We start from the raw sequence: 27683 nt of genomic DNA on the forward strand, positions 1-27683 counted from the left end.
TTAAGGAAATCTGGAGGTTTCATTCTCCCATAAGAGAAAAAGCGTTTTATTGGCTGAAACTTGTTTGCTGAACTCCTCTTCCATTCCAAAGGTCTTAAGACTTTTCGGTAGCGCTTTCACGGCGACAATGTCTCACCGGGAAAAAAATAAAAAAGATGTAAGTATTTGTTTCATTGAACCGTTGACCAAGACTGCTCACGTATAGGTTCTCACAAAAAAAGTTGTAAACTGACGTTCGTTCAGAGCCCGAAAATCGGATCGATTGTTGTGTGACGATTTAGGTTAGCATGCTAAATATCGAGATCTGTCGGCGAGTACAAATCCTGTAGTGCGCAACGTGCTCCTACCAGGTTTATGACTGGTAGTGAGTGCGATGTCGAGCTACAACCAATGAGAAGACAAGAAATTGAGCGAAATCTGGGGGAAGAGTTGTACATCAACATTCATGGCTTCAAGTTCATATAGTGCAGTGTCCCTGGTTAAAGCGTAGAAGTAGTTGCTCTTGAAAATGTTATGTGTAAAACCACCGCCAGGGGGCAGTCTGTGCATCATCGCCGACCACTATGTTGCTCTGGCTTAATGGCTGACTGATGATGAACTGCGGTACTGTTTGATAGGAGCTCGAGAAACAGTACTCACCGAGCCAGTGGTCCCACAGAATGTCCGCCGATGCCGTGATAAAAGCCCATGTGGACGCGTTGAAATCAGGTTAGTTTATTGTTTTCAAATCGAATAGTTAACCGCTTAATCTTGTTCTGTTCACGTCTTTAAAGTGATCTGCCTTGTCATTAGGGTAAAAGTACCACTTACTGCGTGATTGATCTTATGGATTTCGTGCATTGATTATGACAGTGCTCACCAACCTTTTTTTTTTTAAATATCACCTTTAGAAATCTGAACAAATCAAAGAACTTTAACCTTAAATGTCTGACAGTCTACATAAAAACAAACCCACCCACACAAGTCCCTAAAGCCTCCAATTTACTAACTCTTCTTGCTAACTCTAATTGCACTTCCAATTGACATGTTAGTTATGGCTTTTCGGATGTTTGTAATAGCAGTCGGATACGATCGTCATCGCCTCTTCTCCGTCTGTGAGCCTAATTATTGGATTTTCCTTTTCCACCGGTCTGGTAAAAATAACTATTTAATCTGTCTTTAAATGAGCAATGGGTTATTTTACCACTAAAAATTAGCAAACAATATTTATGAAAGTGATTTTTTAAAATTCTGTAATCAGCATTTCACGTGAAAGGAAAAATCAGATTACTTTGTAGCCCTCAAAGAGCAATTCTCCCAGATGGAAGCGACCACATTTAAATGCCAAGCACCACCTAATGGACCTCCCTGAAGATTTTACATTATATTAACTACTGAAATAATGTAAATGTGAATTAAATGAAAATAAAATGTTAATTTCACTTAAAAATGACGAATTTAAGTAAACTGACGGAAAAATCCGATGTCGCTCCGGAAATTCTACAGTTAGCAAGTGACGTTACTGGTGAACAACCGTGAACAACGCGAATAAACACCATTATGGCCGACTTGGAATATGAATTTTCCAGTGCTGGTTCTTCAGATTCCAAAGATCTTTTTGAATTTGATGAAGATGATGGATCTGCAGTGACAGTGTGGTGACTGTATATCATGACAGTGAAATTCAACCATTTAAATTTGATTCAGAGATAGAAGAAGCTGCACCAGAGAGTAACGCACAACCCGACTCAGTCATCAGAACTGGGAATTCCGATTGATACGTACCCGTTAGCCATTATACTGAAAACTGATCCTAAAAGTATTATTAAAACGAATCTTGTCTATTAAAATGACTTGGTTATACTGGTTATAGTTCTAATTTTACTAGTTTGTCATCTAACCCTTTCTAACTAGTTTTTGCTAATAACCAATGTCTTAGCTAAGATAATGTGTTTGCTTTAGTGGTCTAATATGTTTTTGGAAGGTTAATTATATGTCTAGGTTATATGTGTTTAACTTTTAAAATTTATGCATTATCATTACCATCTCTTCTGTGTGGCAGACTAAAGTGAATGTCTAGTGATAATTCTGTATATTGGAGAAAAAAAACTGAAATAAACTGACGAAGTGTTAACCACTAAAGTGTTGGGAAACGTATGGGGAAACGGCTATCTAGCTCAATAACGAGCATTAGAAACTTCTCCCTGAGCTATTAATGACAATAGCTAAACACAAATGTTCGGTTATCGTTATTGTAAAAGTGATCTACGTCTAATTCGCATTCATAAGATACAAAACCAAAACATCTCAGCAATGCTACTACGTGGAGTAGTTTTAGCCTAGTATGGACTCAAGCTTAGCAAATCAGTTAGCTCTTAGCTAGTAAGGCTAGCTAATATTAGCTAATGTCAACTAAAATGGGGAAAGTAATTGCACTTACCCATTTACTTCGATGTACACAGGCTCTAGAACACATCTGTTTAGTTTCATAGTGTTTGAAAAGCTGCAGTCGTATGAGCCCAGCTTTCCCCATCCCATAGTTGTAGTAATCTTCAGGCGTTTAAAGAGCATTACAGATAATGCAATGTACCATTTTAAAGTTGACACGTTTTGTCCATTTTTTATTTACTTACAAATATATATTTTAAATATTTTGGGATCTTTGGGCCATTTGCCCCACTGTACATTGAATTATTGCAGCCATAGACAGCAAACCTTTTTGTGTGTGTGATTTTGCAACAACCACAGTTCAACTTCTTGAGTTGTTTTCCACCATCTAAATTATATGTATGACATTTAACAGAAGACAGCGGGCAAGGCAAAAAACAAAAAAATTTAAGCTGTTTTCCTTAAAAAATAAAATATGCAAAAAATGTTTTCTATCGATAATGACAAGTTAGAAACACAGCTTTTGCTGTATTTGTTTGTGACACTTTCATATTAGTTGGTGCTTATACTTTAAAATAGATTTAGTACAGAATCTCCGAAACATCCAGTCCACTGGGTGTCAGTATATTGGCAGTTTTGTAATGTAAAGAAGAATCACTGGGAAATTCACTTATTGCTCCTTTAAAAATGGTAACGACAACAATCATATCGCTAATGTGGTTGATTTATCACTATGGGCTTGCAAAATCTGGAGGATCAACCTATCAATTGCCAGTGACTGGATGTTGACTGCTGGATTAAGCCTTTATTCCAGATACATGTTAATCATATCCCTAGTAAATTTACTGTCCCAAATAACTAGGGTATCATTTATGGATGGATTTTACATGGAGGTGGTTGCATCATACCTCTGACTTCATATTTTAAACAGCAATCTTCTGTAATTGTGTGAATATATCATGATTCGTTATACTAGAAACATGCCATGTTGGTGTGTGGTTTTGTATGTTTAGGTACAGAGAAGGCTCGCGCTCTTGCTCAGACCCTGGTGGATGTCCCGTATGGTGAAGCAGATGAGGAGACACTGGATGTTTATGTACCGAACAGCTCCTCCCCCGGTACTGATTCCTACTTGATACTGATGTCACTGCTTTCACTGATGTTGAGCACCTCAGAGAGGGAATTGTTTTCCACTTTTTGTACCCACCGCATGTTCTAGTTTTGCATACACATATGAGCCACCTGAACAGCTAAGTCTATGTGACTATTATATCACGGTTGTCCAGTAACTGTCTTTTTTTTTGCACCTGTCTGTGGTCAATGGGGCTTGTTTTGTCATTGAAATGGAAGGTAGACTGCAGAAGCCATTTCAGGCCACTGCCTGCCTCACTGTGGCCTTTGTGGTGTTTCAGATGTGCCTCTGGTTGTTTACATCCATGGGGGCTACTGGCAGTTTCTGAGGTAGGCGATTGGTGTTACAATGCAGCAGGGGTGTTGGGCAATGATTTTATATTACAGAATAAATTCCTAAGGGCACTTGATGCAATGTATTTTATATTCCACTGAATGCCACAGAGGTTCTGAAGGGTACGTTACCCATGCATAACAACAAACGTTCATGTCCCACAGCAAGGAGGAGTCTGGTTTCATGGCTGTCCCATTGGCTCAGAAGGGGGTTGTGGTGGTTGCCGTTGGATACAGCATAGCCCCCAAAGGTAAAGTGGGCTTCTGGGAGTCATGTAGAAAATGTCATTTGGAGAGAATATGCAAGAGCAAAAGAGGTAATCTCTTAGAAAAAAAATTAAGATTTGGCTCCAGGCAGGAATGCGCTATTATGTGATGCTCACATTGTTTTTGATCTGTTGACACTCTTCCTGCCCCTCATTACCGTACACCTCAAGACATATTTTCCACTCCCTTCCTCCCAGGTAATATGGATCTGATGGTATCGCAGGTCCGCAGAAGTGTGCTGGCAGTCATTCAGCAGTATTCGCATATCAGGTCTACATCTGGGTGTCTGGGCCTTTGGACGTCTCTCGGGCAGTCTTTTCCTATTGCTCCCTCTCCGTTTGCATTCTTGTAACGAATCTCTCACACTTTGTCCCTCAACAGTGGGCTCTACCTGTGTGGTCATTCTGCAGGTGCACACCTGGCAGCTATGGTTCTCGCTACTGATTGGTCAGAGTACGGCATATCCCCTCAAATAAAAGGTGTGTGTGTGTGTGTGTGTGTGTGTGTGTGTGTGCGCGCTTGTTTGTGTTTTTGTTGAGGTTTGAGTAATAATGAATGCTATAAGGAATAGAAAGCATACGTCTATTTTTGTTTTCTATTTACACCTTATGTCATTCTTATTTCTCTCTACATTTTTATTTAATGTGAGTACGTTTGTGTCCCAGGAGCATTTCTTGTAAGTGGCATTTATGACCTGCTGCCTATCCTGTCCACCTATGTCAATGAGCCGTTGAAGATGACAAAGTATGTGAATCGCTGTTAACCTTCTGCACGATAGCAGTACGCTCACTGTCAGTGTGCATGATTCTAAACATACATAGTTGGTGTGATGACCAGAGTTGGTGGTTAACTGTCATTCAGTGCATTACCACTGATGTAACTGCATGTGTGCAGATGGCTCACCCATTTTATTTTGTTTAGGGAGGTGGCTATTAGGAACAGCCCAAGTCAGCTTGTGCCACAGGTCAGGGCTTCCTCCTCTGCCTGTGAGATTGTTGTCGCTGTGGCGCAGAATGACTCCCCTGAGTTTCGGAAGCAGTCAGAAGACTACTTCAAGGTCAGGGAAAGGCAGAGCTAGTGGATGCTACACACCCAGAACGTGACTGTTACCTCACTACATTTTTAAGAGCTGTTTAAAATAAACTAAGGAAACACTGATTTCTGTACGTCAGCTTTTAAAACGCATCTGTCTACATTTCTAATAGTCTCTGGAAGCTGCCGGACTAAAGGTCACATTTGAAGATGTGCCCGACACAGATCATTTCAACATCATCGAGCAGCTTGTGGATGAAAACTACCACCTTACACAGGTAAAAGCCTCACATGATCATACGGTTGAATTTCTTCAGTAAATCCTACATGGATCATACTTGGGTTTTGTTTGTTTGCTCATTTACTAATTAACTCATTCTTTCTTAGCTCCTGCTGAAGATGATGGGAAAGAGCTGAGGAGATGTCACTGGTCTTCTCAACTTGGAGCATGGTCTTATTTTAATACAGTGTCAATTACCCCAAAAACAGATTTTTGTTTTTGCCTGGTTTGTGTTATATGAGCAGTGACCGCCTTATCTATGCCAAACTGATCAGTCAATCAGTAAACAGTCAATCAACTTATTTACAGTCACTCAATAAACTAAAACCTGTTTATGTTGCTAAGGGGTTAAAGAACAGAGCAGGGCTCCCACAATCTGTAGTGTTATTGATGTGACTAATATTTACTGTCAATCCATGCACTTAAACCGTTCTGCTTTTAAAATGTTTCAATTCTTGCATTTTTTTCACCCATGATTTGTGATTATCTTGTGCAGCAGTCAAGCACTGAGTTCACAGATAAATGTAGCAAACACATTTAATCTGCATAACAGTTGCAGTTTGCAGGAATTTCCCGTGTTGACATTTATTTTTTAAACTCCTTCAAATTATTAGAGACACTGTTGAGGTCTGTCTAATTGCCCAAATTAATTATACTACTGCAGATTTAGCAAATAAAATGGCACAAAGGTAGCAAGTAAAGTAAGTTTGGTCTTGATGTTTCTCAAATATTAATGTGCAGTCTAGAGGCCTAACGTTTATAACTTTTAAGTATGACTGCGGTAATAAAAACGCTGATGTCAAACATTTGTTCATCGTCGTGTATTCCGTTGTTTTCCGCTGTTTATACCACACCAGGGCACAACACAAGCCCTTTTGTAACCATCCTTGTGCGTTCTCCCAATCAAAGGATGCATTGTCTACTAAAACAACTAAAGCTCTATTCCAACCAGTTTTAGAACTACAGTGAGACGTCTATTCAGACTTGCTTGCTAAGAGGCGATGGGTCCGACTATAAAACAACTGTGAACCCTTACCAAGCAAATGAAGACGTGGGCTTCACTGAAACGAACTGAAAAAGACGGTTGTGTGCGGCTTCACCTCTGCGCCCTTCTGGGGTTGCCTTAAACCCCCTCGTGCGGAATCGCGTTACGACGCGTGCGTCACGACGTGGGAGGGTGTCTCGTGCTGGCCGGTGTGTCGGCAGACGTCGCACACGGCGACGGTAGCGTCCGCCTAGAGGAGTTCTGGCTGCCTCGACGCCGTGTAAACGATGGATCGCAGGTAGAGCTCCGAATTGCCCCAGCCTGTACGCCGAAAGTCTACATCCAAGGGACTCCGTGTACGGTACTTACTGTATTTTATCTACTACAAAATCACCAGCTGCTGTCAGCGATAAATATTACTACAGTTGGCTGCTTACTCTACGAAATCATTTGCTATTTACCGCAGTCACTGAATCCTGCAGCTCATTTTAGAAGAGAATAGAATAGACTAGAATGCACAAGTACAACGAAACTTTGTGGCCAGTTGTTCTATCTAGTTAGCAAGCCTAATTTTATTATAAAATGTGTAAATGTGCATGACCTAAATCATGCTCCGGCCCTGTTAAGCGTGTTTGGTTTTCCCAACGACACTGTAAACGTAATAAGTGGTCAAAAGTGCACCGACCAAAGCCCATTAATTCTTAATCCAGTCGATCTGAGCTATGATCTGCGAGAGGCACCCATTTTTGCTATTGCTGCAATCCGTTATCAACAGAGCTATAGGAGGGAAACTCATCCTTGCAGGCATACGAACTCTCTGGATAAGCAGCAGAGGACGACCAAGGCACTGGAGTGTGTGACTAAGGTGATGATTGGCCGCTGGGTGGACTAACGTTCTGGTGAAATCTCCACCTGTGCTGTTGTCATTCCTCGGGGGCACTGCAGGCTGGTGCCAGGGGGGGTGTACAGCCTTGGACAGGCAAGCAGTAACAATTGTGTCTCTGGGCTTGTTCACTCGGTGCCTGTGGCTTTTGACACAGAGCTCTTCACGTGCTGGCTGGATAAAGAAACATGTCAGAGCTTTTCAGTTATTAAGCTAATCAGTAATCTGTGAAGGTAAAAGTGCAAATCCCTGTATAGGTAAAGTTCACCACAGAACTGAAAATCTACCTTAGTCATGGTTGCAATGTTTCGCCGTTTGCTTCCAGGTGAAGACAGAGAGGGAGTAAGTTAATAGAGAGGCAGAAGGCGAGAAGGATTAGTTTGTTCCTACAGGCGAGCAGCTACCGCATCCTGAATGGACAGAAGAAAAAAAGAGCAGAGAACAGTGAGGGAAAGAAAAAGGGGTAAATAACAATACACCTCAGGGCCTGGTGCCTGGCAAATTACAAATGTGGAACTCATTTTAGAAAATGCATTTGTTTTTTTTGTTTAATGTTTGAGAGAGTGATTTAAGTTACACAGATGGTATTGTTTTTCTGTGAGAGGGAAACATGATGGTTTGTATTTAGCTTTATAGACTAGATAGTGGAGTGTTTTGAGAGCCATATAACAGTTGTGTGCCAATAGACCTGCAGGGTATTTACACACAAGACATGTTTGTCTTCCAGTCAATAATCAGGGATATGGCACACTGAAGAACTTCCTAGAGTGGAGCTTCAAGGAACAGTTGAATTTCTTATGAATAAAAACGTGTATGAAGTGTCATGCCCTAGAGGCTTCTGTTTCAACTGCTGGCTTTACTGGAAAACGATTATGTGGTAAAGTAGTGAGGTCATGATGAATATATATATTTTATAGGCACTTGTGACTGCCTGCATCGCTGATACGTTGTTAAAATCCCTCAGCTCCCGTGGATGCTCAGCTCTGTTTAATGTATAAATGCTGGTTAATTGTGTACACTGTGTGTGAGTTTGTCTAAGTACAGAGCCACTCACCTCTTTTCCCAGGTGGGTTTCGCAATTGCAGCAGATATGTGATTCGAGGACACTTTGTTCCACTGACCAAGTACTTGGTGAATGATTTTTGCTACAATCAACATTCTGTTCACTTAAGTCTCTGGTCCAGGAATGTCCATGCTGGGAAACTGGATAGTCAAGGCAGAACACCAACAACCTTCACTTAGGCAAATATAGACTTGGCACTTAGATATGAATCTTACTCGCTCACTCTCTCGCTTTCTCTGCCCTCCAACCAAACACACCCCACCCCACCCTACCCCAAAGCTCCATACCCCGATGACTCCATGACCTCCAGTCGGCTCTCCGTGCGAGGTCTGCCCTCCTTGGCCTCCATCAGCAGCCCTGTCTCTGATCCACGCTTCCGTTTCAAATGGAGAGCGATCACGGCATTAGCCCTCCTAGGCCTGGGTCTGCTGCTCTACATGCACCAGACAGCAGGGGGCGCCGTGAGCGATGGGCAGCAGCGTAGAAGTGACGGCGCAGCGTTGTGGCGCGTGAGCCGGCACGTAGCTGAGGTGCAGCCGTTTGCGGAATGGACCGGGCGACGTTACAACGCCACCTACCCCCTCAGCCCACCGGAGCGCACGGCCAACGGAATCCGCTACCGCATCGCCGTGATCGCGGACCTGGACACAGGCTCTCGCAGCCGAAAGGACAACACGTGGTTCAGCTACCTGCGACGAGGCCACTTGCTGGTGTCGCACGGCGGGGACTTGGCGGCCGTGGAGTGGGATCCTGACACGGCCATGCTGGAGAGCCACCTGGCAGAGAAGGGGCGTGGCATGGAGCTCTCCGACCTGGTGGCGTTCAACGGGCACCTCTACAGCGTGGACGACCGCACGGGCGTGGTGTACCGCATCGAGGGCAACCGGGTCGTGCCGTGGGTCATCCTGGCTGACGGCGACGGCACCGTTTCCAAAGGTGAGGGGCGAGCGGGCGCTCCTTCTCCCCACACCTCCTCTTTCTTCCATCTTCATTCACTCCACTCACTTCTAACACTTCTGACTGCTTCTGTTTTCTTTCCTTAACTTTCAAAGACTGTCACTTAACAAGGTTGCAAAAATCGTTTTTTATTTGCTTCCTTTGCAGGACAAACAGTCGGTCAACATTCCAGCGATGGCTGAAAGCCGATTTTCATTTGCATACATATGGACAAGTTTGAGTGCAGTAAGCCTGTGTGCAGTAAGTCGGTCTTGTCTCGTGCTTACGGTGTGACGCTCGGCTCTGTGTGGCAGGCTTTAAGGCCGAATGGCTGGCAGTGAGGGGAGAACACCTGTACGTGGGCGGTCTCGGCAAGGAGTGGACCACCACCACGGGAGAGTTCGTCAGTAACGACCCGCTGTGGGTGAAGGTCATCGGGTTTCGTGGAGATGTGCGGCATGAGAACTGGGCACCCCAGTACGGTGCTCTCCGCAGTGCAGCGGGCATTGTGCCACCAGGTAAAATGGCTCCAAAATATGAAATGTGCTTTGGAGGAAGCTACTGAACTGGATACCCTGCTCGTTATAAGGCCCTGCATAAACTAATTCAGGTGTAAAGATGCAACTGTGTAGGCTTGTGGTTGCCCAGGTCTGCGCCACTACATACAGCACTATAACTAGTGCAATTTGATTAATAGGGAGAGAATTAGAAAATCTAGGAAAAATTGCACGATGCCTATAAAAATAACAGAAATAAAATAAGATTGCGCTATATGTGAGTGGAATTGCCTGAAAATCACTTTTCATATTTCGCCAGTTTACATTTCACAGATGTTCTTAATCCAGAATACTTACATATTATCAGTTTATTTATATATCATTTATTTGTTAATGATGCCATAATTCCAGAAACACAATCCAATTAATAACTATGGAGGGAGATTTGTTTAAAAACACTTTTGAGGTTTGTTTGTTTTTGTTTGTTTCTTCCTTCCTTGCCCTCTGTGCTCTCGCCAGGTTATCTCATCCATGAGTCGGTGGCGTGGAGCGAGCACTGGAGGCGTTGGTTCTTCCTCCCGCGCCGCGCCAGCGCCGAGCACTACGACGAGACGGCCGACGAGCGCCGTGCCACCAACCTGGTGCTCAGCTGCCCGGCGGACTTCAGCGGCGTGACGGCGTCGCGGGCCGGCCTGCTGCTCCCCACCCGCGGCTTTTCCGCCTTCCGCTTCGTCCCAGGCACCGACGACAAGACGGTGCTGGCGCTGAAGTCCGAGGAGGACGCGGGCCGCGTTGCCACCTACGTCACAGCCTTCACACTGGATGGCCGCGTTCTTCTGCCTGAGACCAAGATTGGCGACGTGAAGTACGAAGGACTGGAGTTCATTTAGGTGCTCTGAACCTATTCTCCTCTCATCTCAGCAGGGGAAAGCAGACCATTCAGAACAGAGTTTCTGGGCATGTGATTGGGGCGATTTATTGTCATAGAAAGAAATGTCAGAAAAGACAAAATTTCTCTTTGTGACATTTCTATATGAGCATGCGGTGCTGACAGTGTATTCTCCTGCGAGCAATAAGCTGTCTAGGAGTCGCCATAGCGACACACCAGAGCGAGCACCCGACACCTGTGTTTCCATGGTGAGGGAGATGGATGAGGTCAAACAAAAGGGAAGCAGGTTCTGCATGTCAGGTTACAGAGTGCTCTGTGAACTGTCTGCACACTTGCTCTGTGCTCTTAATAGTTTTACTCTTGTTAATAGTTTTACAGTGTGCTATTGTTAGGTGCAGCATTAAGTGTGTTACTCTTAAGTGTGCACAGAGGTCTTCAGCTCCCAATGCACAGCATCATGGTGAAAAATAGTGCTGCTAAAGACTCAGGTTTTTTTAATCAAAATGCACAATACAGACTCACCAAACTGAAAAATGTGAAAGACAAGTAATTTATTTTTCTTTTATTAACAAAATGAATTTAAAAGTGCATCTATGCAAGATGAAAGTTTAAATTATTTTAATTTTAATTGGGTTTTATTTAAATGAATTTAATTGGATAGTGCAGGCTTATAAAAAGGCAGTATCACTTCAATGATTGTTTTATTCTCTTTTTATTCTTCTGTTTTAAAGAGTTGCTGAGCTGCACATTTGTTCACTGTATGTGTCTTGTTTGAGATGTTGGGGATTAAAGACAGCTAACAGTCTGGGTCTGGGCCAGTAAACATTAGACTTGAAGGTTTTTTTAGCACGCAGTGCTTGGCACATCACATATGCAGACGTTGCTGTGCTAGGGTATCACAAGCTTACGAGTGAATGTATCACCGATGGAACTACAGCGTTGCATCATACAATTGAATGCCGCTTCTTTCCCCCTAAGACAAACCTAGTTATAAATCACGTAAGTAAGGAGCCAAATGGGGGGGAAAAGTCAAATGAACCCCCTCACACTTCATAAATCTATTTGCTATGACCAAAATCAGTTAATATTTGTAATTCTGTTACTATTTTTTTTTTGCACTCTATGGTAAATCATTGTAGGCTCAGATCAAGGGAGTAGGCTTAAGTCAAGTAATGGCCATCTGTAGAAGACAGTCCAAAGTTACAGCTTTGTCCCCATTAGGACCAGGCCTGCTTGCAGTCCGTCTACTTTGAGCACGTGAAGTACTTCCAGCGTCTTGAGGAAGTCCAGCATTCTCTTGTCATTTGATCTGAACTCACAGAAAACCCCAGTGGAGCCTGAAGGAAAGAGGAAATGCAAATGAATGTGTGTCAGAGAGCAACAAAAGTCCAGGCTGACGTGAGCCTGCGTCCGGACAGGGCCCTACCCGGCACGTCGAGTGTCTGTAACTGGTGTTTAATAAGGGGCAACTCATAGCACCCTCGCCTTGACATCTGACTGCAGTTTTCTGACTTGCTGGAGAAAAATGAATCCCTTGCATTTGAACTGCTTATTCTATAGCAGTGACACTACATATTCCTGTGATGGCTTCTGGGAATCCAGGCTACAGATATTTCCTAAAAGCCACTGTGGGCCACCTGCTGCGAGTGCTGTGTGCGGTTAAACTCACCGCTGTCCCGCAGCGAAGACAGTACGCTGGCGATTAGGCGCTTGGCGACGCAGGGGTCCGGGACTCTCGGGTGGATTTGAACAGTTATGAGGGAGGGGAAATCTCTTAGCATCATCTCCGGATACTAGAGCAAGGACACACAGTGAGGCACAACAAGGCTGCAAAAATATCACACAATATTAAGTCTTTGGTAGCACACTCTCTGCCACTCACCTGGGATTTGGTCATGGCAACCTTGGCATCAGCAAGGCCGAACGTGAAGCCACAGAGGCCCTCATCATCCTCCAGCACCAGGTCGCAGTGTTTGGATGGAGCGAGCTGACCCTCCACCAGGCTGATGGCACCGACAGAGGCTTTTAACTCACGGGACTGATCACAGTACAGTTAACGGTGCTGAAAATCTTTCTGGATTTCTCACAGACACCTTCAGTGAGGACGGCTACTCTTTAGTGGATTCCTATGGCACGCAGCTGCTGCGCACAGATCAGTTTACAGCTTCAGTTTCTGCTACTTTAACTGTGGGAAAGGTATTTTGTCTCTAACTTCAGCAAAAATGCCATGTAGATTTGAACCATTCCATCCTCACCCGTCACCAATTAATGCAGCGTGCTGTAGAGTCTCGCTCTGCATCTCCTTGGACAACCTCAATATGTCAGACTGCAGGATGGACACACAATAAAATTCAATTAAAAATGGGATTGTCTTTAACAACAGACATGTGCTACACGTCACAAAGCAACCTTATGTTGTATGCTGGATCAGGTGGACCCGTTACCTTGTCTTTGGGGGTGCAGGGTCGAATAGCGTACACTCGAGTGGCAAGAGGGGTACGAAAGAGATCTCGGTTTCCATGGCATGGGAGCATTCTCTAGATGACAGGTCCAAACCGGGAAGTCTCGTTACCATTTGCTTAATGAGTTGACTCAACATTTCCACCTCACTTTTGCGTTTTTAAGGAAATCGATGTACAATATAACAGCTGTGAGCAAATAACGAGCGATACCTGGAACTCTCCGGAAAGTCCTCCTCTGAAGCCCCATGGTTCTGGATCATCAGTTATAACCTGAGAGGGAGGAGGGTTATGACCTCCTGACCCAAGACAGCAGAGAGCCAAATATAACTAATTGCTCAATTTGGCCTAATGGATGTTCTCTACATGTCACTTAATACATATAATATATTGAGCTTTAGCACCTACCCAAGCTGTTGACAAATGCTTTGGCTAAGGACACGCCACTCTTTATGTCACAGATATAGTTGTACAGGTCATATAGAACGGTGCGGTTGGGTGCGTTCGACAGCCTGTTGAACATCCGGATGACCGCAGAGCACATGTCATCAAAGTGTTGTGCTCTCTCTTGCCATTCTTTGGCCTGTGGAGGCGGTTCAGAATGAATCATCAATCACAGCATAGACACTTCAGGAGAAAGCCTTTATGAAAACACGTCAAACAAACACTGTTAGCTATTTTATTATTTAAACATAACCCAACGAAGTGAGATCCGACAGCCTTTAGGAATGAACGCCAATGATATGCACATGCTTGTGACACTGATCTATAATAGAAGTTCTTTCTTATAGATCAGTGGTTTATGAGAATAGCAATCAGGTATCCTTGGACTCGCTCCTCTGTTCTTGCCCCCGCCCTCCCGCTGACCTTGCCGCTGTCGGCAGCAGCAGCGTGGCCGAACGTGGCCGCGTCGCTGTTGGCGCGGAGCCAGTGGACCTCGCGCAGCATGGCGAGAGCAGTGGGACCGTGCTCGTAGGGCAGGTAGAAGAGCTCAGAGAGCAGTGTCAGGTCGTCCAGGGTGAGCGGCTCGGCCGTGTACAGGGGGTTCTCCCTGGGCCCCGGCACATGCTCGTCCGTCTGCATGGGCTCCTCTTCGGATGACTCTCGCTTCGGGCGGCCTGAGCCAGTGCGGGACACTGCCCACACGAGGATGGAGTGGCGTGGCCATGTATTAGCAAGGTTGGGATTTTTGCCATCGGTTAAACACAAATTCCAACATCTTTACACAAATTGTAATTAAGAAGGGTTTTTTTTGTAGGGGAAAAGGTACCAAAATGCTTAATGTGGTTCGCTCCAGACTAACACAGGATTTTATCATGTGTTCAAAGACTACAAATTTAATTGAACTTCTAAGTCATCTGTAATGTACAGTAAGTGAACATCTTACCATCCGGTTGATCAGCTACTCCAAACTCAACCAACCAATCTGTGAGCGCGAGCTGCAAAGCCTCCTGGGGACTGTAGTCCGAGCCCTGATCCTCCCCATCTGTAGACAAATCACATTCTCAGTTTCAAGGAGACAGTTACAAAGCGTATCCTAAACAAGAGGGTCTAAACTTTTGTCAGAAGATTTGACCATATCAAAAAGACTAAGGGCTGCTTGCTTTTTGCCAACAATGTGATCAATTAATTAGTCAAAATATTCAGCATATAGTTAATATTTACAATATTTACATTACATATAGGAATATCAGTTAATATTTACTGAACTTCTGAATTTGATTTTTATGCAGCAGGATATTAATTGAGTGAAATATCCTGTAGAGTAGTTAAGCTAAACATTTGCTCTGCCCTCTTATCCCCTGAATATTTACTGTAATGTCCATGCCTTGATTTATTATGTGACTTTTGATATAAAACTTAATTACCAGAACCAGTCTCTTCACATATGAGGCATACAGATTTTCTGTGGCTCTCAGTGAAAAAGTAATCTGATTTCCATATCCCTTGAAATTGCCATATCACTTTCAACTCTGCACCTTTTGGCTGTAGTCATGGCTAAATGTCAATTCAGTAAATTTATTTGCGGTGGAAAAAAATGTCTCATATAATTTAATTAACTTTATTAGCACCATGTGGCACATCCCAGTTTAAGCTTAAGGTAATGTTGCCACCATTGGGTGAAGAAGTATTGGAACGTACTGATCAGTGGGCGAGAGGGTCACCTGTAGTACATTCTAAGAGAGATGCCATGGACCAATTAAAATCTACCTGCAGGACACAGCTGCGCTTGGGGCCAGACTTTGGACCCCAATGCTCTAAGCTGTTTCAAGAACTATCAAGTATTTTATACCAAAACAAGTGGAGCTAAAATCGCTAAGCATGCATGATTACCCATTGCAACATCTTTCTGGCCTGAGCTGGACTTGCACCAGGTGGCTAGTGTATGAATAGCCACGAAGTTGAGCTCGAATTCACAGTTGGGGTTGGTGAGCACTCCTCTGAGCTTGGGAATGAGCTCTGTGGACCGGTTCTTGAAGGGTCCCAAAAACAGCCTTTGGGGATCATAGTCATTTGCGTGAATGTTGTCCCAAATCACTGGTGGCCTTCGCAGAACACCAGACACCTCCTCTATAGACTCCACCGAGATCTCCTTAGACACCACTTTGGGACCTTGGAAGGATGAAATACAGGATAAGTTGATGTTTATACCAAGTTAAATATTATTATCTCTCGAAAATCTATTGCAGTCCCTACTCAAAATACACAAATTAATACATAGAACATACATTTCTAGAGTTTAATAGTAAAAATGTACAAATAGATCTGTACATTTTTAAAGTGCCAGAAAGTGTGTCTTTGTGCATTAAGTTATGTCTCTCAGGAGATATTACCGGTCCAGAGAACATCAATCTCAGGAAGTAGTTTCTCTCCAACAGTGTGTAAATATGAAGACTGAGTCACACTAGGAGTACAGAATGCAGCGCAGTAGTCTACAAAAGAATGCACAACACTTTTAAAGTTGTTTAGTGTTCATCTACTGATGGAAATGACCTTCTCTGGTGCTTGAACTCTATGTAAATATGAAATAGCTATGATGCTAGTAGCTCATCTGAAACTGAATTAATTACAAGCAATTTGATATTAAGCGTGGAGGTGCGTCCAAGCTATATTGTGAATCTGTTGCCAACAACAAAGCAGTTTCAGGTGCAGCAGGCTGTAATGCCAGCTGAGCAGCGCTACCTGTTGGGCAGAAGAGGAAGGTGTGCAGCTCCTGCAGGTGCTGGAACACCTGGTTGGTGATGGACACCTGCGCGTGAGCAGAGGAACTGAAGAGCTCCTTATCAGCAGCGCACATCTCTGTCTCAATGTCATCAAACAGCAGGGCAAAGGACCTGCAACCAAACTCACACACCTACCCAGGCGTGGAAGAAGTGCAATGTACATTCGCCCGAATCAGATCTGGCCCAGAGACAAATATGTGATAAGCAGCCATATAACAGATGGATTTAGATAACTCAAAAGTATCATCACCATCAATTATATACCCGAGACAACGCTTTAGCTCATGGATGTATCATAGTAACACCTCACAGATGTAATCATTAGGTTTTATTCTACCCATTAGACTAGGTTTTGGCCAAATTAGCCTCAGAACCAGCTAATATGCAACAATGCTGCATGCTTACTGTGAACTAGTTTAAAATTAATTGCTTGCTCACTAAAATTATACTGACTGATTCTATCATAATACCCTATGGGTGATCAGAATGCTTCAACAAATGCAGTCAAAGATGGACTGACAAGGAGTGTGATGTGGAGCAGCATTACCTGGCTGAGCTTCCTTTTAAGAGCTGCCACCTCCTTGGGGTTTGAGAATGTAATATCCAACCCAGGAGAGATGGCATACACAAATTCAACGTTGCGCTCTTTTGCCGCAGAGATGAGGGCAATCAGTTGCTCTTCAAAGGCGCAAAAGAATACGGTGACATTCAGATTCTCATATTCCATTAACTAAATATACCTATTACAGATCCTATTATAGAGGTGTTTATTCTGTCCAAGAACATTATAAAAACAAAATATCCCTTTCATGTGCTGGGTTTAAATATGATGTTGAATCTAACCTGCCTCCTCTGACGTGTAGAGCTCTCTCCAGTACATTCTGTGTTTGTAGTCATTCTTGGGGGCGTACAAGTATGTATTCAAGCCCCATTTCTGCACCCTGGGTTAATAATAAACACGCACACACGCCGACGGGGCACATACGATGAAACATGGCCAGGCCTGTTATGTGATGACAGCTGTCAATGCAAGACAAGAGTTTACTACCTTGTAAACAGCGTCTTCCTTTGCTCCATAGTCCACGGTCGTCCATAAAAGCCTGAATGACAAAGGTCATTGAACTACCATCTGCATATAGATAAATCAGAACGCTTGTGCTCGGAATAATTTTGTCAATCAACACATTAAGAACCACGTAAAATAAGGTAGAAAAGCAGTGAATACTGTCCTTAGTTAATAAAACCACGAGCAGAGCGCAGAAAAGCACGAGGCTGTACATAGTGCAGTATTTTAGATGCAACCCACCTTCTACTACGCCACTTAGAAACATCCTTGAGCTATTCGCAGTCGTCTTGGACATCGTATGTCGCTTTTGAAGCAGAATAGAGTAAAAGCACCTGGTTAGGCAAGGCGTCCAACCTGAAGTTGACTCCTCCGACCGCTGGCAACACAACGAGAGTACCGTTCACCTGACTTCAGCCCACTCGTCTTTCTCCACTACAGACGGACTTGGCCGGACCGTCAAAGAAAATTAAAAATGTGTTGTCATGAGAACGACGACCGCACGACGAGACACTCATCAGAGATCTCTCACGTTCTCTCCTGGGCATGCAGCTTTAATCTGCCCAGTTCCTTTTGCACTGTTTACAGCTACTGCGCAGGCGCCAAAGCTGGGGCGCAAACCAATACAGACCGCCGTGTGTGGGTGGTGCTTCTTTCTCGTTCAGTCGGACACAAACGGCATGTTTCAAATTAAAAAAAAAAAAAACCAACAAAGTTAAAGCAGTCATCTTTAAATGTTCTTTAATCCTTGACAAAACATTTCCATTCCAGATTAGGAGGGGGGAAAAAGTAGTTTCCAAATGATTACAAGCAAACAACTGTATACATTTCAAACATACAGCAAAAATGTAATATAACAAAACTTTTTTTTTTTTTTTTTTTATTAATCCCTTAGTGCTCTTCAGTTTTTAAATGCTTCCAAAGTTTTGCATCTTTATTAAATTTCACTTCAATAGAAGGCTTTACCCAAAACAGAACTACATGAAATTTTATTTAATGCCAGAAAAGTGCAAGCTCTTTGGGAGTTCTGAGGTAATACTTGGTCTCCACTACACGCCACATTTCCTCTTTTTCCTTTGGGGGAGCGCTCTTCCCTCCTGAAGGCCACTCTCTGCTACCTCTTCACCTTGCGCTGAGCCTGCTTCAGCAGAGCGTCAAAGTCGAGCTCCCCACACCTGCTCTTTAGTGGAGCTCGGTCAATATCCCGGTTGGAGTCTGAACGACAGAAGAATAAAAAGTAATTCAGAATTCCTAGCATGGAAAAGGCTAGCAGGATAAACAAAATCAAAATTTGCAGAAATTATCCAAAACAACTGAAGGAATTCATATACGTTTTATTTTGTGATTATTTTAGAATATGTTTGTACTTCTAAAATTTTTCTGAATGTCTCCAACATTTCTGTGCCATGGTGACTGCCTGTGAGGAAGGCAGGAAGGTCAGGAGGTGATTACTCCCAGGAGGTAGTGAGTCCTCATCCAGACCTCTCCCCATCTCCTCCTGACTCCTGCTTCTTAAGCTTGATCACACTTCTGTGTTGTTGAACTGACTGCCTGGTGTTAAAACTAGTCCCCCCTTTTCTGACAAAGAATAAAATTGGTCCAAAGCTTCTCCACGTGTGCAAACAAACACACACAGAGAGAACTAATGATCAAGAGTCTCCTGACTCTTTGTTGCCAAATGCAGTACTTGAACTGAGTTGGTCATTCCATGTCACAATATTGAATAAACCTGGAGGCCAAGAGGACACACAAACCTAAATCGGCATAGCTTGACTGGCAGAACTGTCGCCTCCCACCAAAGCAGATGTCAAAGGGCAGCTCGTCCGGCTGCCGGAGCTTAGCTCCGTTCTCTATGGCAGTGAATGCATCGCCTGTGTTGTAATAGGTGATAAACCCATAGTGGTCTCTGAAAAGGACCAAAGACCAAGGAGTGGTGTCAGATATTTGCAGAGTTATATACTATTAAGACACTACACAAATGCTCAACATTCACAGAGTTCAAACAGCGAACAATCCTTAACAAGGTTTCAGCAAGAATAAAAATTCTTGTAAATATTTTATTTGTGTGTTTACATATGATGTGTGTCAAAGACTGGAAATTGCTCGAGTGTCTAGGCCTTTAAGAGTTGATGCAAACCCATGAACCTCACCCATGGTTCCTGAAGTGGACAGTGCAGTCCTCAATCTTCCCAAACAGCGCAAAACGATCTCTGAGCTCGGCCTGGGTCATGGTTCCACGTATTCGTCCCACATAGACAACCCTGCGCTCCTCCTGTGCTCACACAGCGGCGACATGGGGAGAGGAGACGTCACAACGACATCACAGCCGGCGTACTCCGTCTGCTGAGAGTCCGAAGGTCAGTACTCACGATGGCCGCCTTCTTGCGCATCTTCCTATCCTCCTCCCATCTGCTTAGGTGGTAGTGTTCTCTCTGCCTACAAGTTCACCGTAGTACAGACCAGAGAAACACAGTGAACGACACCATGTATACATGACCGCACAAAAAGGCATGCAAAGATCTGATCTGCAAAAATGTAAATAACGCTAAATTACTTTTGAGAACAAAAGATGTAAATAACTTTGGTGAAAGAATCATTCCTAGAAGTTGACAGACCTCCTCTGCCTGATCCATTTCTGGTTCCGGTCTGGCTGCGGAGAGCAGGAATGGCTGACGGAGCCTGGTGGCGATCGGTGGCGGGGCTTACGGATCGGTGAAGGGGACAAGGAGCGAGAACTGGAGCGGGACGAGGAGCTGGAGCTGCTCCTGGAGGGCCTTGGCCTGAACACAAATTAGGACACCTTGTTCAGACAGGGAGGTCCACCTCACATGTCATTTTTTTCCACTCACTGTGCTTTTAGTTACCTCAAATCTAGTTCTGGAGAGGATACAAACCCCTCCCCACAGGAAGAAGTGGTCATCACACTGGTAACCAGGGTGTTAAACTAAGTGTGACCGTAAGTTAATGAAAATGGAGACATAAACCTAGGGAAGGTGCCTTTATTTACCTCTTCCTTGGCGGTGAACGTGATGAAGAAGAGCCTGAGGAAGAACACGAAGAGGAACAGGAGGATGACCCTGAACTCGAGTCAGAATGATACCTCCTTCGGTAAAGCCTCCGTCTTGTCCTCCCCCTGGCTGGGGAGGAGCGTCGTGAAGGCCTCACGGTCCCTGCTTCTTCCAGTCTGCCTGCACTGTGGCCCTCCAGCCTGCAGGGGGAACTCTCTGGAGACAGCAACACCGAGTCCGAGAGATGCTCTGCCTCGCACAAAGTCCTATGATCCAGGGGCTTATGGCTCAAATGTTTCCTTGGCTGGTTAGGAGGCGTCTCGTGCATGTGCATGCCAGGACGTGCCTTCTTATGACCGTGAATGAACTCCTGAGTTCCACAGTAGTCATGGTCCATAAATGCTAGGGACAGGCTTGGGGCGGGGATGAAGGAGGGTGCTCGGAGCTTGAAGTGAACCTTGCTACGGGGCAGCGGGCGGGGCTCGATGATCTGGATGGCTTTGCCGGAAGACGGTTTCATACCTTTGTGTGGCTTTGCCCTTTGACCAGGAACTAAGGGATTCCAAATGTGATGGGGAGGAGTGGCTGGGGGGGTGAGTCCTAAGGGGAACAAAGAAGAATCACCCCAATTCTACAATAATAAAATACATTAAAATCCGACACCATTGCCTCTCCAACCTGTTCTTTTATATGCCTCTGCAGGTGGCCGTGATGCCACCATTCAAGAATGGCAATTATAGGCAATTACACTGCCTGGCCAAAAAAAAAAAAAAAAAAAAAGTCACCACCTGGATTTAACTAAGCAAATAGGTAAGAGCCTCCCATTGGATAATTACTGCACGAGTGATTATGTTTCCACTGGCAACAAGTTATTTAACCCTAACTGATGCAGTGAGTCGCTTCTCATTTATTATACAATCACGTCGAAAGACACATCCTGTGGTCGTGGAAAAGATGGTATCGGATTCAGAAGGGTAAAATTATTGGCACGCATCAAGCAGAGAAAACATCTAAGGAGATTGCTGAAACTACTAAAATTGGGCTAAGAGCTGTCTAATACATTATTAAAAGTGGAAGGACAGTGGGGAAACATCATCTTCGAGGAAGGAATGTGGCTGAATGATCGTGATCAGCAATCACTTAAACGTGTGGTGAAATCAAATTGCAGAAAAACAGAACTCGGGGATATGTTTAACAGTGAAAGTAAGAGCATTTCCACACGCACAATGCGAAGGGAACTCAAGGGATTGGGACTAAACAGCTGTGTTCTGCCTTAAGAAAACCACTTGTCAGTGAGGCTAACCAGCAAAAACAGCTACAATTTGCTAGGGAGCATAAAGATCGGACTCTGGAGTAATGGAAGGTCAAGTGGTCTGGTGAGTCCAGATTTACTGTTCCAGAGTGATGGGCGCATCAGGGTAAGAAGGGAGGCGGCTGAAGTTATGCACCCATCATGCCTAGTGCCTACCGTACAAGCCTGTGGGGGCAGTGCTCTGATCTGGGGTTGCTGCAGTTGGTCAGGTCTAGGTTCAGCAACGTTATGTGCCCAAAGAATGAGGTCAGCTGACTACATGAATATACTGAATGACCAGGTTATTCCATCAATGGACTATCTTCCCTGATGGCACAGGCATATTTCAAGATAACAATGCCAGGATTCATCTGGCTCAAATTGTGAGAGTGTGGTTCAGGGAGCATGAGGCATCATTTTCACACATGGATTGGCCACCACAGAGTCCAGACCTGAACCCCATTGAGAATCTTTGGGATGTGCTGGAGAAGTCCAAATGAATACAAGATCTTGTGGGAAAAATTAATGCAATTCTGGACAGAAATAAATGTTGACATTGCAGAAGCTTGGGGAAATGATGCCACAGCAAATGCGTGCCGTAATCAAAGATAAAGGCGATCCAACGAAATATTAGTGCATGACCCTTTTTTGGCCAGGTAGTGTACATGCAAACAACTTCAGTATTGTTTCAGTCTACCTGCCTGCATGTAGCTGAGCAGCCATTAGAAATCACTGGAGTGAATGATTATAGATCCTTATATTCATACAAAATTTTTTAAAGCCACTAAAAAGGATGATAAACTGGGGCAATTTTAGTTCTCGTGCCAACTCCCTGTGTTAACTCCTCATGCTCTCCTTGGGATTCAAAATCTAAAACTGTATCATCACTCCCATGGCAAATTCTTATCTTGGTTGCATGAAAACAGAAAGCAGTTTACCAGTTATGAGCTCTGGACTCCTAGGGCAATTAAGTGAATTAAAGAGGCATTATGGGCCAGATTATGGCAGTCTAAGGGTGGATATTCGCATACAACTCTCATAACAGTGAAAGGGGGCTTTAATAACTGGTTTTATGACACTAGATTATCCATACCAGAGCCAGAGTTAAGTATGTAAATATTACATACAGGCCTAGAAGTGCAAGCATACAAGCGTTAATAACACAAACCTGCCACATACAGACTATAATTTCTTACACTGAGGGCATTATTAGATTGGTCTAGATTGTTTTGACTAAACTAGGCAACTCATAAGACAGTCTTCAAGGACACTAGGAGAAATTCCACACTGAGTCATTCAACTTGTAACTGAATGTTAAAGAATATTAAAGCAAATCTCTACCTTGGGTCTCAAATTGCTCCAAGAGACTGGTTACATCAGCAGCTTGTATTCCTGTGTGATAGGGGAAATAAATAAATAGCCACAATAAGTAGTCTGTTTTGTGGGCTGTTAAAAATTAGCCATCTTCATATCGCAGAATAACCTTTAGAGACCATCTGCCTTATTGCTACCTCTGACCACTCATTTATTCCATTTACCCATTTCATTTGAAGATTCCTTGCTTGGTTCTTCTCCACGCTGGTGACCTCCGGCAGTCGCGGGCAGCTTCACCAGAGGAGGTCTTCTCCTAGACGCCACTACCGGCGTGGCCCTCATGGGTGAGGATGGAGCACTGACGTTAGCTTTTCTGGTGCCAGCAACAGTGGGGGAGCACTCTTCCTCCTTAACCTCAGCAAAGATGGCACCTACACAGGAAACGTACGACTGGGGCTCTTGGATGAGAGAACTGCGTCGTTCCAGACTGCTAGAGGCTTGCTGGGCTGCAGGTTGTGGTTGAGGGCTCAGACATATGGGGTGCTTGCCATGCGGGTAATTCGTGCCAGTTTGTTGCTGCAAAGCATTCCTTTTTTCAGACAAAGAGGAGGTCTTGGCATGAACAGGCTCCGGAGACAAAAGGGGTAGAGTGACAGGGTTCGGTGGGTCAACAGCATGGACAGACACGGGGCCCAAAGCCTTCTGATTTGGGGCTGATGTAAGGGGCAGATGAGTTTTCCTTTTGGGCCTGGTCACAGAGTAAGGAACAGAGAGCTTGGCATTAGCAGGTGAGGGTTTTAAGTGCCGCAGAGGTGGGTTGTAACCTGGTATACAAGGAATAGGCAGGAGATCTCCAGGAATCTCTGGCACAGGTGGCCACTTGGTTCTGTGGTCCCACTTCCTCTCTTCCTCCGGGAGAGTCTTGCGTTTGAGGAGACGGTACTCCTGCAGACTGATGGATCTGGGTTTTGTGTTGCCATGCTGTGAAGGCAACATTTCAGATGCCTCGATCTGCTCACTTGATCCTGCAGATCCGGCACCTGCTATTTTAACATCGCCTTCGCAAGCTTCTGAGGATAGGCCATATTTCAGGTCACATGCACACGCCTCGTCATCAAGCTGGTACTCATGAATCGATGATATATCAGGAGCAAATCGTACTTTTTTCTTTATTCTTCCAGTATTGCCCATCTTGGCTAAAACACTTTTATGAGGTTTCTTAGTGTCATCATTTTTATTCTGTTCACCGCTAACAGAAGAGCACATTTTCAGCGTCTCCTCCTCTGGCTTCTCCACAGAGGATTCCACATCCTGACCCACCTCAGAGTGTGCGAGGGGGCTGACCCCAGATACACCCAGAAGGTTCTCCCCCACCTCATCATCATCACCCACAACATCCACAAACATGTCCTCCTCCGGGAACTCCTCCGTGCGCTTCTTCTCCTGATCCAGCCCCATACGGAGGCTGTACGGATGCATGTGGCGGACCAGGTCCACCAGCCACACCGACACATTTCCATCCTGATGCTCGTCGTGATACAACGCTGGGTCAGACTCGATCCGGAAAGTTCTCACCAAGGGCCGTCTGGTCTCACTCAGGTCCTCCTCCTCACCATCGCTTCGCTGCACTGTTGTCATCTGGGTCCGCCGTCGGGGCCTCGGCCTCAGCTGCCTGTCGGACAGCAGGCCCTCGGCCTGTACAAAACCAAAAATACAAACAACCCTACAGGAACCTGTCGCCTGCAGCAGTGCACTTGAGCCTCTCCTCTTTACCGTTTATAGTGCACAAGCTGATGCAGAATTAGCATAATTAAACAAGATTCTTACTTTTGAGTTCGAGAGTAAAGAGCGCTGGGACCTGGTGGCTCGAACAGCTGCTGCTCTGTCCGAGGGAGGGACAGCCAGACTGTGCAACTTTTTGAACTGAGATGAATATGAAAGATGAAGAGAAAACGCACAACAAGCAGCAAGTTGCAACTCATACGTACATGCCTTATTACACTGGATTACAATATTCCTAACATATCAGGATCATTCTAAATGTCTTCTTTCATAGCTAGACAGCAGGTTGTGGAAATCTTACCTTGGAGTCTTGACCTCTTTGACCTCTAAGAATATCAGAGTCAGGAAGCATGTCAAAAGGAGACAGTGTTTCTTCAATGACACTGTCCAAGATCTCAGAGAGAGCAGACAGCAGAGTCGCCTCACTTTCATCATCTATACGGCTCTTCGCCTGAAAAGCACGGCCCAAAATTCAGTCACTCGCACTTAAGATTCAGATGCATATTTATATAAGCCCAGATGCATATTTGTGTTTATGCATAAAGGCTGGCTAAGCTCCACACAACAAAAGAGGAAGAGAATTACAATTCAGTTATGTTAATATGGTGCCAGATCAAAAACTTAATTTAAAACAATTTTAAAAAGATTTCTCAATGTGCATATCCCACACACAGAATTAAAGATTATACATGAACTGAAAACATATCAGTTTCTGTTTGCGGGAGGATTCTTCGCTGAACTAGGAGTACCCCTAAGAGCCACGACATAGATGCCTTGATGCTTCTCTCACCTCTCCAGTGGTAGAGGTGTCCTCTATGAGGGATAAAATGGAAGGGTCCAGGCTGCCATGGAGGCTGTCTGAGGTACTGGCAACATCTTGCCCACATCCTGGATCATGGCTTTTTTCAAATGAACCCTGCAGATGAAAGAGGAAGGAAAATTAGCCCAAAGGAAACTCCTTGTCAGACTGGTACAAACAGAAAAATTACCAGTCGAGTTACTTTCTCACATTAACAAGTAGTTTCAGCTTGGGATATATCCCAATTACACCCTTAGAGATTCTCCAATATCATTGAGCTACAGATCTGAGAAGCAAATGTCACATTTACTAGCATGTGATTCAGGTGCTGGTGTGGTAAAATCACAGGAAAATCCACTGGTACATTGGGATTAATCACAAGAGGCACAAGGGTGCGTTTAGTAATGCAGGCAACACCAGGTCATTTACACTGAATTCTACTGAACTGTTCAGACATGACTGTAAATCTTAAGACGCTCAGTAGAGTTCGCCAAAGTGGCCTCCCACTGCACAACTGCATACACCCTTTGTAACGACTTCAGCTGTTTTAACAGCCAATGGGCTTGGATTGAAACCCGGTTGAACAGAAGATCTTGCATGGCAGGTGGTTCAAGTATGGACTATTTCAGGCATTAAGATAGACAGTTTATGGGATATGTACGTCCCCAGCGAGCGTGTAATGGGGTGTCTGAAATGTACATCGCACAGCGTTAAGACATAACGGAATTGGGGTTTGCTGATTGCCAGACCGTATCTTACTCCCCGAGCACAAGCAATTCAACAGGTTTCATTCTGCGTTACGATTAACAAAGCGGGAAACGTCAGTGTTACCGCTCAGGAAAGGGACGCAGTATGTCGGGGGTGTCAGTCGTTTCAGTTACGAAGAGGCTCTCGTCACTTCACTTCCAGCTAGCTATGAAAATTGAAGACTGAATTATCTCGATTAACCTCTACAAGGAAATTAAAACATTTTACGGCTTTGATAGAATATTAACTAAATCCACACATACATACACACATTTATATATATAGATATTTATTTGAATTTTTTTTTTTACTGGGCAGCATGGGTACTATATACCCATACTATATATTCGTGTTAAATATTTTATGAATGTAAAGTATTTTAGCTAGATAAATATTTATATAGTTGATGCCATAAATCCAGTAAAAGCCACAAGCTCGCAGCTAGCCATGCGGTCCGCACAAGTTAACAGAATTCAGCATGGAAACGCGGAGATGGCGCAGAGTTTGACGAGACCGAGTTGACAGAAATCAAGAGGTTTTAGGATCTCTGCGTACTTGTGGCAACTTAAACCCAAAATTAAACGATGTGTAACGTACACTCAGGCGTATGTACGCTTCCCGTAAAGTTTGGAAGAAAAAGTATTCCTTTCCGGTTAGATAGGACTACCCCTGCCATAAATGTGCTAGCCGCTCGCCCAGCAAGGCTCAGAGCCATTTCATGCGGCCGCCGCTGACGGATGCTCATTTCTGTGTTCTTCTCGACTGTCAGCTCTACTTGTTTTTGGCTGGACTGTTTTGATAGATGTACTAACAAGCTAAATAATGTGTGGAAATATTCCACCACCGCTGACATTGCTAACCTAGTTAGCTACCTCGCTATATGTTCAACTTAACATCCACGTGTCCCAGTCGCGCCAGTCAGTTTAAGACTGCAGTGGCAATCCTAACGACGATTTTATAAGGTGCATGTTAATTAAAATAAAATATAACGAACCTGAGTGTCTTGAAATGTCGCTAATTTCGTGAATTCCGTGAAACCGGCGTTTAAATTCCTCTGCCTTTCGCCATGCGGCGCGGCCATCTTGAAACTACACGAGGACCTGCGGGCCGTTAGGAAGACACGTGTTAGTAGCTTTCCCGGGAAATTATTACATGTAGAGATTTTTTCTATAATAAAGGGACGTTACATTTAATACACAAATAAGGCACAGCGGAAACAAAATATGGATTACATAAATCTAATGCATCCATTTACTACATGAATTGTTTGCTATGACGAATTTGGAATAGATTTTTGTAATATGTGCTTATTGTAATAGCTGAAGGGTTTATG

General features: G+C 44.2%; 4 protein-coding genes across 7 annotated transcripts in view; 2 read left to right on the forward strand and 2 right to left on the reverse strand.

Moving 5' to 3' along the window:
* The first annotated feature begins 56 nt into the window (after window positions 1-56).
* Window positions 57-6218, forward strand: afmid (arylformamidase). The gene is made up of 11 exons (XM_027029467.2): window positions 57-157; window positions 618-708; window positions 3381-3485; window positions 3780-3828; window positions 3997-4082; window positions 4296-4368; window positions 4480-4577; window positions 4764-4842; window positions 5020-5155; window positions 5304-5408; window positions 5518-6218. Exons 1-11 carry the CDS (start codon window positions 128-130, stop codon window positions 5545-5547), a joined length of 882 nt encoding a protein of 293 aa, XP_026885268.1. The 5' UTR covers window positions 57-127; the 3' UTR covers window positions 5548-6218.
* Window positions 6219-6537: 319 nt separating this feature from the next.
* cant1b (calcium activated nucleotidase 1b) lies at window positions 6538-11228 on the forward strand. 4 transcript variants are annotated; one of them, XM_027029465.2, is made up of 4 exons: window positions 6538-6751; window positions 8621-9277; window positions 9592-9795; window positions 10294-11228. In XM_027029465.2, exons 2-4 carry the CDS (start codon window positions 8641-8643, stop codon window positions 10662-10664), a joined length of 1212 nt encoding a protein of 403 aa, XP_026885266.2. In that variant the 5' UTR covers window positions 6538-6751; window positions 8621-8640; the 3' UTR covers window positions 10665-11228. The 4 variants fall into 4 exon arrangements, with proteins under 4 accessions (XP_026885266.2, XP_026885267.2, XP_026885265.2 ...); XM_027029466.2 differs by having other exon boundaries at window positions 6655-6756; XM_027029464.2 differs by lacking the exon at window positions 6538-6751 and adding an exon at window positions 6780-7260.
* A 131-nt stretch (window positions 11229-11359) lies between these two features.
* Window positions 11360-17983, reverse strand: ogal (O-GlcNAcase like). The gene is made up of 16 exons (XM_027029468.2): window positions 17653-17983; window positions 17395-17446; window positions 17190-17287; window positions 16894-17024; window positions 16306-16477; window positions 15957-16055; window positions 15457-15735; window positions 14510-14608; window positions 13990-14258; window positions 13531-13705; window positions 13336-13421; window positions 13108-13200; window positions 12919-12989; window positions 12546-12666; window positions 12333-12456; window positions 11360-12000 (listed from the first exon to the last, which is right to left on the reverse strand). The coding sequence occupies exons 1-16, from the start codon at window positions 17705-17707 to the stop codon at window positions 11864-11866; spliced, it is 2061 nt and encodes a 686-aa protein (XP_026885269.2). The 5' UTR covers window positions 17708-17983; the 3' UTR covers window positions 11360-11863.
* Window positions 17984-18133: 150 nt separating this feature from the next.
* The window catches only part of si:dkey-93h22.8 (uncharacterized protein LOC449943 homolog), a 10382-nt gene continuing 832 nt past the window's right edge, over window positions 18134-27683 (reverse strand). Inside the window, exons 2-13 of the mRNA XM_027029452.2 lie at window positions 27345-27450; window positions 25595-25720; window positions 25106-25255; window positions 24850-24945; window positions 23247-24717; window positions 23050-23100; window positions 20417-21017; window positions 20025-20189; window positions 19779-19845; window positions 19560-19681; window positions 19164-19315; window positions 18134-18624 (exon numbers count right to left, since the gene is read on the reverse strand). Coding sequence (XP_026885253.2) covers window positions 18524-18624; window positions 19164-19315; window positions 19560-19681; window positions 19779-19845; window positions 20025-20189; window positions 20417-21017; window positions 23050-23100; window positions 23247-24717; window positions 24850-24945; window positions 25106-25255; window positions 25595-25720; window positions 27345-27431 — 3189 coding nt within the window. The 5' untranslated portion in view covers window positions 27432-27450 and the 3' untranslated portion in view covers window positions 18134-18523. The remainder of the gene's footprint in view (window positions 18625-19163; window positions 19316-19559; window positions 19682-19778; window positions 19846-20024; window positions 20190-20416; window positions 21018-23049; window positions 23101-23246; window positions 24718-24849; window positions 24946-25105; window positions 25256-25594; window positions 25721-27344; window positions 27451-27683) is intronic.

This window comes from Electrophorus electricus, chromosome 1, assembly GCF_013358815.1.
Source record: "Electrophorus electricus isolate fEleEle1 chromosome 1, fEleEle1.pri, whole genome shotgun sequence".
NCBI classification, from domain to species: Eukaryota; Metazoa; Chordata; class Actinopteri; order Gymnotiformes; family Gymnotidae; genus Electrophorus; species Electrophorus electricus.

What these genes read in the sequence shown, in the direction of transcription:
- afmid (XM_027029467.2), top strand. Translation starts at nt 128, where the DNA reads ATGTCTCACCGGGAAAAAAATAAAAAAGAT. An exon ending in GGCTACTGGCAGTTTCTGAG is followed by an intron (nt 3,829 to 3,996) that starts GTAGGCGATTGG and finishes CATGTCCCACAG; the next exon opens with CAAGGAGGAGTCTGGTTTCA. An exon ending in AAAACTACCACCTTACACAG is followed by an intron (nt 5,409 to 5,517) that starts GTAAAAGCCTCA and finishes ATTCTTTCTTAG; the next exon opens with CTCCTGCTGAAGATGATGGG.
- cant1b (XM_027029462.2), top strand. Translation starts at nt 7,693, where the DNA reads ATGGACAGAAGAAAAAAAGAGCAGAGAACAGTGAGGGAAAGAAAAAGG. An exon ending in AGTGAGGGAAAGAAAAAGGG is followed by an intron (nt 7,742 to 8,620) that starts GTAAATAACAAT and finishes CCTACCCCAAAG; the next exon opens with CTCCATACCCCGATGACTCC. An exon ending in AGCGGGCATTGTGCCACCAG is followed by an intron (nt 9,796 to 10,293) that starts GTAAAATGGCTC and finishes TGCTCTCGCCAG; the next exon opens with GTTATCTCATCCATGAGTCG.
- ogal (XM_027029468.2), bottom strand. Translation starts at nt 17,707, where the DNA reads ATGTCCAAGACGACTGCGAATAGCTCAAGGATGTTTCTAAGTGGCGTA. An exon ending in CTACACGTCAGAGGAGGCAG is followed by an intron (nt 17,025 to 17,189) that starts GTTAGATTCAAC and finishes GCGCCTTTGAAG; the next exon opens with AGCAACTGATTGCCCTCATC. An exon ending in CCTGCACCCCCAAAGACAAG is followed by an intron (nt 12,990 to 13,107) that starts GTAACGGGTCCA and finishes TCCATCCTGCAG; the next exon opens with TCTGACATATTGAGGTTGTC.